Source organism: Salvia hispanica, chromosome 1 (genome assembly GCF_023119035.1).
Source record: "Salvia hispanica cultivar TCC Black 2014 chromosome 1, UniMelb_Shisp_WGS_1.0, whole genome shotgun sequence".
Classification (NCBI taxonomy): Eukaryota; Viridiplantae; Streptophyta; class Magnoliopsida; order Lamiales; family Lamiaceae; genus Salvia; species Salvia hispanica.
In genome coordinates, this window is record NC_062965.1 from 14,593,606 (window position 1) to 14,601,139 (window position 7,534).

At 32.7% G+C, this 7,534-nt stretch overlaps 1 protein-coding gene across 1 annotated transcript; it reads right to left on the minus strand.

Moving 5' to 3' along the window:
* Positions 1 to 439: 439 nt before the first annotated feature.
* LOC125210446 (farnesyl pyrophosphate synthase) lies at positions 440 to 4,008 on the minus strand. The gene is made up of 9 exons (XM_048110029.1): positions 3,801 to 4,008; positions 2,293 to 2,317; positions 2,083 to 2,198; positions 1,779 to 1,982; positions 1,605 to 1,693; positions 1,329 to 1,380; positions 1,109 to 1,249; positions 909 to 998; positions 440 to 825 (listed from the first exon to the last, which is right to left on the minus strand). The coding sequence occupies exons 1-9, from the start codon at positions 3,930 to 3,932 to the stop codon at positions 625 to 627; spliced, it is 1,050 nt and encodes a 349-aa protein (XP_047965986.1). The 5' UTR covers positions 3,933 to 4,008; the 3' UTR covers positions 440 to 624.
* Positions 4,009 to 7,534: the final 3,526 nt, after the last annotated feature.

The following is a 7,534-nucleotide window of genomic DNA, read 5'->3' on the forward strand; positions in this document are numbered from 1 at the left end:
AGTTAGTGACAATTAATTTGTTGTAAATTGACCTTAATACCCTTATTGACATTTTTTGTTGATCGTATTGACATTTCGGGGTTGATGATCTATGTCATTAATTTGAATATCTAATGTAGTTGTAGTTAGCAATTAAGTATTGAGTTAGCAATATAACACTCCTCTACATGCTTAATATCACAAATTTTATTTATTTATACAATAATTTTCTTGACCTATCATTTCCTTTTCTGTGTTTCTTGTTTTTTCTTTTTCTCACGGTAGAAAACACAATCTATTACAACTAATATTTATTCAATTGTTGAAATAACAGTAGTTAGCAGAGATATCAATTGCATTTGAAGTACTCTAAATAGGATTTCTATTTATTAGGTCTCCATTACTTGATGTAAAAGATCAGATTATCGTACCACAGAAGATCAGATTTATCATACCACAATGCAGAAAAAGTTATTCTCCTATTAATAAGTTTGAAAAAATTAGCACTTGCTGAAAAATAATAAAAACCATAAATAGTTATACAAACAGGATAGATAACCGCCTTGAAGAATACAAACATGCATCAGGAAATGAAATGGCATTATTTTTATCATGCTTCATTCCTTTGCTGAGAGCTTTGTCTTCTTATTTCTGTCTCTTGTATATCTTTCCCAAGAAAGACTTGAGCACTGCTTGCACAGATTTGCTGGGATGAGCTTCAATCGAGCTGTTTAGTTTCACGTAGCTCTTGTTCTCGAAATCAGCAAACGCGCCTTGGAGATTAAGCTCATTGTAGAGAGCTTTGATTTTTGCAACATCAGCTGGATTTTCCTTTCCATAGTGCTCCTGGTGTTACAAGGACATGTTCATATACAGAAGATTATGTGTAAACGGAAGATGAAAGAAGAATGTTGGCTTCTTATCCTTACCAAAAGAGTTTTTTTCTGTTCTTCGTTACAAAGCTCCAGGGCCTTTACAACCAACCAAGAACATTTGAAATCTTCAATATCTGTACCAATCTGGTGAAACACACATTGATTCAATATAACTTATATTAACTAAGCCGTTCCTTGTTATTGCAACAATGATTGGAGAAACAGAAGAAAGAGAGTGCAGATGTTATTGTTACCTTCCCGATCTTTTCTGGCTCGCCATAGCAATCTAAATAATCATCCTGAACTTGAAAGTATATTCCCATATCGATAAGCACATCTTTTACTGTTGGATGTTTCTCCAGGTCCTCACCCGCCATGAGCAATGCACAAGCGACCTGTCAAAAGTTTCAGATAATTGAAAAACTGGATTTTCTATACAAATGAAAATAAGCGGAATGAGGATTTTCCACTCACTGGGAGGTAAAATGAGTAGTAGGCAGTCTTGTACTGAACAATGCGGCGATGACTGCAAGAAAATAAATCAGAAATATTAGGAAGCAAAAAGGACAAGAAAAGATAAGAGTCCTATATGCAAATGCAGTAAAATGCTATGATGATGCAGATTTTGAGATTATTGCGCATGGTGCTATATTCTGTGCTATGTATTATAGTAATAATCAGCACTTGGCAACTTTGCCAATAAATCGAATTTTGTGGTATAATCTTAGTTTGTTGAGTATTTGTACTCACAGGGGCAATGAGTATTTTGACAAATCTTTTTCTCCTTCAATAGTGGTAATTAAATCTATCATCTGTCCAGAGGCAGTTTGAAATTCCACCTGAGCACGTAAAATGAAGAATCAGCACCAAGCCACCAAACACAAATAAACGAATATGGTCCATCAACACCAATAGTCACATTACCTCATTGAACAAATCCAACAGATCGACATAGTAAGGCTTTGTTCTGAAGTGCTTCTTAAGAATTCTGGGGATATGGTTCCGGAGAATGATTCCATCATTGATTGCAATCATACCAACCTTGGGGACTTTAAACCAGCATGGCTGACCACGTCGTGTGTGAGAATTGTCCATAATATCATCAAGAACAAGGAAATATGCCTGGAGCTGCAGTTCCACATACACGAGTTATAGTTTTTGTTCAAATAGAATTTGAGGAGACACTGTGCAGCTTAGAACAAGATAGAAGCTATGAACGTGGACCTACCCATTCAATACACCAGCCAAGAGCACTAGCTAGGAACACTTCATCATCAGTTAGATCTTTTCCTTCTTTAAGTAACTTGTAGCTATCAATAACTGACAGACCACGATTTAACTTTCCTGCATATCATAATTAATTCTTCAGCACATAATGCATCTTTATTAATAACAGTTAGTTGCAGTACTTGAAATATCCTGTTGTTCAGTGACATACCTCCTGGTACATTGTAGTCCAGCATCTGTTACATATGAAAGAAAGCAGGATCAGGAACAATGGACTTATTAAAGACATATTGATCATATGTCGTATAATTTACATGACATTGAACATCACAGTACATCAATAAACAACATAGTTTGTCTTTATATAAGTTTCCCAAGAAAATAAGAAAGCTAAGTTTCTATTACCCAATAATTAATTATTACTAAAAGAAAAAAATCTCTGTGTTACATAAAAGGTGTAATTCATGATACTATTGTGTATGTGATAACAATCCAATGGGCAATAGTGTCATATTTGCCAGTACTGAGCACAGCCATAAAAATTCCAAACCTTTAGAAACATCCAAAAGTGTTGATTTGAAATTGTCACATTGGAGTATTTAAAAGAAAGAAAGAAAGAAAAACAGAAAAAGGCAAGCCAATTAAATATGTGACAATAGTGTACTAAATAAGATGGGGAAAAACATAGTGGGAATCCCCTTGACTCATAGAATAGTTACAAGATTATCAGTAGATGCCAATTAAGATCTGGATAAGACACAAAAGTGGGCTATAAGATTGCAGAAAATCGGAATCACACAAATGTTAGATGCAGTTAGAGTTGGAAAAGATGTTATGAATAAAGCTCCAAGTAGAAATGCTGTTGGACTATCCTGTTTGGTGGAATATTGAAGTAAGTGGGATGGAATCAATGTAATTTTACTCAACTACTACACTACCTAACAATTCCATTCCGCTGGCAGAATCAAGGATTCAACTTTGGAATAATAGAAATTTACTACTTTCACAATTTTATTGTCTAAAGAAATGGTAGGTAGTGTACTTGGCAGCTACAACTTTCAATAAACAAAGCATGTTACAGAAAATATCATCATCCCATATTGAAGCAAAAAATGGATATAACTAAGCACCTTTATGTGGAAACTAGAAAGTACTATCATCTTTTATCACCAAACAACCCCACTCCCCATCCCCCAACACATAAATAGCACTGCAATATTTCCGTTAACCATATAAAAAATCTATTCGTGACCAAATCCGTCGCCGCAATTTACGTGCGAAACATAAAACCGTTCTCCGCTGAAGTTAAAGCATCAAAGAGTTCATGCGTCCTAAACATCTAATTTTCATCAAAGCCATATTGCATGACTCCACACGATACCGAACTCATGTATACTCAGTAGATCAGGAGTCAAAAAGTCAACCAGCAGTCAACTAAACAAATCAAATTATGTTTCTACTTTCTACTCCTATCGTATCTCGATCTATCAACAGAAGCAGATCAAACGTGAGATTGAGTTCAAAAACATCATTTAATTCGTCAATCCTAAAAAACCAGAAATGAGCGAAGATCCAATTTTATCGATAAGTGACAAATAGGAAAATTCCAATATCCAAAACCACAAATTACGACGCCGCATTGAGGTGCAATTCGCCATTATATCAACCAGAGAAGAAGGAAATGGACGAAATCGTATGAAAAAGTGAAAAAAATCTTACACGCTCAACCCATTGACGAGAGCCATCAGTCCACTCGAAAGCAGGGTCGGTCAAGAGGTCAGATTTGAGCTTGGAGTAGACATCGAGAAAGGTGGCCCTCAGATCCGACGCTGATCCGTTGAGATTCGCCATCGCAAAATGGGAAGAGAATTAACTGGGAATTTGGGAGCGAGATTGATGAATCTGTGGGGAAGAAAGGTGGCTTTTTGTAGTGCTTGCAGCTTGGATTTGTTTATATTTTTGGAGGGCGCTCGCCAATCCAAACAGTCAAATTTTAGTTGCTGCAATCCCGAAAATGGGTCTGTGAATGGGAGAGTTTGACGAAGGCGACGGAGGCTATTTTGGGGAGATGGATTTCCTCGTTATCATCGCGCCAATAGGGAGAGGACACGTGCGAGTGGGGACTTGGTTGGTGGCTTGCCCACTATATGTATGGGAGATTCGCCGCTTTGTTTGATAAATTGATATTCCTATTGCCAACCTTTGTGGGCAATTTAATTACCAATAAATTGTTTTTAAATCAAGTTCACATATATTGAAACTGTAACTAATTCACAAACTAAAAATATTTTTTTCTTTTTATAATTTCAGAACATCTACAATAAATTAGTCTTCTCGTATTCGCATGTTTATGTGTCTAATGAAACTCTCACTCTCGTTCTCTACTAATAATATATAATCACATTTATTTAATTTAGAGATGTGTTTTTGTAAAAACTAAACAATTTTGTGAATAACTTAAAAACATTTTTTAGACATGTAAAGTTATATTTGAAAAAAGTAAAATTTTCGCAGACTTCGAATCATGATGCGCATTTTTGAAGTGAACCAAATTCATTTCATGACAACCTCATGAAACCATGGAGTTGCCTTCAAATTTAATCTAATTTTACTATTATTTATAGATGAATGAATATGAATTTTGAAGATAATATTACAATTAATTCAAGCATGGAACTTTTGGTATTTATCATTAGGGATAACACAATCTCAAAAGTTGACTTTATTGTATTTCGGGGTCATGGTGGTGTTTCAGATTTCCTCTAATTCATCACACTAAATTAATTTACAATAAATATGAAAATACGAATTCTTGTGTGGGGTAACTAAATCTGACCAGTCAAAAACGGTTAGTGTTTGAAATTCAAAATTGGCGTTCTTAGAAATGAACGCATAGGCAAAAGTCAACTTATTCTAAAAGTGAGTAGTGACATAGTCCATATAAATATATTATAACAAATCAATATTATGTGTGTAATATAACAGAAGTACAGAACCGAATCGATACTGTTGTATTCATGTTTAATTCGTTTTTATTATATTATGTTCACGGATTTATTTGAATAAAATCAAGTTTATTCGAGCTTGCTGATCAGTTTTTTAATTTTATATTTTAATTCTTTTCTTTTTTACTTTAACATGTAAGCTCTAATTACTTACACAAATATATATGTGACTGACCAATCACTTTTTTTTCTAATTAATGAAAAATATAATTAAGTATTTCATTCTCATTATTAGGATATCTACCATTTTAATGGAATAAAATTAAGCAAAATAAGAGCATCCCAGGACACAATTTAATCCATATTCTAATATAATTTTATATTATTTTTATTTTACCATCTAAGTTAATCGTAAAAAGTAAAAACTAACACGAACAAATTATAGTGTAGAGAGTTTTGTTAGGTGAGATTTATATTAATATTAGGACAAATAGGGGCTAAACTAATGTATAGATTCGAATAGGACAATATATGTAATTAAGGGATATAAAAGAATAGTGTAGTGATCCGCACACCAGATTAAGACCACCATAGTAGACTATTTTAGATTAGGGGTACGACTTAATTAGTGTGCATGACATTAATCAGGTTGGAGTCAAGCACAAAAAAATATATTCACACGTGAAATACAAGTGTACAATATATATACACATGCAGCATGACGACTTTTTTTAGTATAACTGAGAAATGATGTGTAGAGAAATAAGTGAAAAGAGAAGTAAATAGAATGAGAAAATAAAGCAGAGTAGTGAAAAGAGAATAGAATACGATAAATAATAAAGTAAAAGAGAGTAATTGCATTATATTTTATTAAAAAAAGAAATGACTCGCTTTATATAGAAAAAAATACGAGTGTTTTTTATAGGATATATAAAGTATTATATAAGCTCGATTTTATGCATGTCAGGATAATAGTGTGCAATTTATAAGCCTAGTTAAGTATTCGAATTTCTTCAAGGTGGTTATGTGTTCATCAGTTCATGCTTATTTTCGAAAAATAAGCCAATGTGCTTATTTGATTTAGTTTATCCTAAGTGTTACAAAAATCAAATTGATTAAAAAAAATATTTCTCTCTTATGGGCCGGTTGAGACAGGCCAATAAGCTCAATTAGAGGCCGAGTTCGACAGCCCACTTAGGCCATTAAAGGGCCAATTCTTGTGGTTGTTTTAGAGCCAATTTTCAGCCTAATTAAACTTATAAGAACCCATTCAATGCCTTCATTAATTCGGCATGAACAAGTTTCCTGAAGAAAAGAAGGTTCATCTTTGTGTGATATCCTATTTTCTGAATGCAGCTATAACTATTCTCTTACAAGTTATATGGTGTAAATTTTTTATAAAATAATACTAACCAAATTGTCTCAATTTTGGGTTTCTTCTTCAAATCCTTGGAAAATAGTTGTGTTGATATATATGGAGTACCATTGTACCAATTTCTGTTCCTTTCCATGGATGTGATGTGATAACTGATATTTTGTGATTATCACCATGCTTGCTTGAAAATTTTGATCTAATTTATTCCTTACAAAACTTCAAATTAATGACCATTTCCAAGGGCTAGAAATTTAAATCTTTTGCTGCATTGATCGAATCAGTTGATACTTGATAAGAATGTCAACCAAACTTTCCATATGAAAATAAAACCAGCTAACCAAGCATTGATAAGACGTCTCAAATCGTCAACTTAATGGTTGGAGGAAAAACGTCTTCGTCGTCTTCTTCGTATATGTAGCTTCATCATCACATGTAGAACATTACATTGATGACACTGCAAAGGAATTAAATCTCCAAAATCCATCAAACCAGATTCATAATGTTACGACAACGCTAGCCGTTAGGAACCCTAACATGTACCCAATTAAACCTCATCTAACATTGTTGATTCATAATTTAAATATTTTTTTAACTGAACTTAATTGGAGAAACGAAAATTTTCGTGTTAGAATTGTTTCATCATTCTGTTGGTTGGAGTGTTGGGCTTAAACACGTACACCAATGATTCTCAAAACAAAAAAAAACATCTTAAATATCCAGAACAATCTTTTTAATATATAAAAAAAACTAATTATCTTGTTAACAGGAACAATTTAGTTTATAACTTTTGATTAATGATATGTTAAGATTGATTTTCAAATAAAATTATATTTGATATCTTTTTTTTTTTTTGCATAAAATAATATTTTTAATATGTAAAAATAATGATTTGTTTACCACTGACAAATTAACATAGATTTTTCAAATATAATACTAGTAGTTATTTATATCACGAAATTTGAAAGTAAAAAATTTGAAAACATATCAAAACATGAATGATGGTTGTCCGTAAAACTTTGCGTTAGTCATAAAAACGTGGTTAGGTCCATGTAATTCTCCATTCTTATATTCATGAGTATAATTATTCCTTTGCATCTATAAATTAGAGGTACGAATAATCGATTTGATAAATC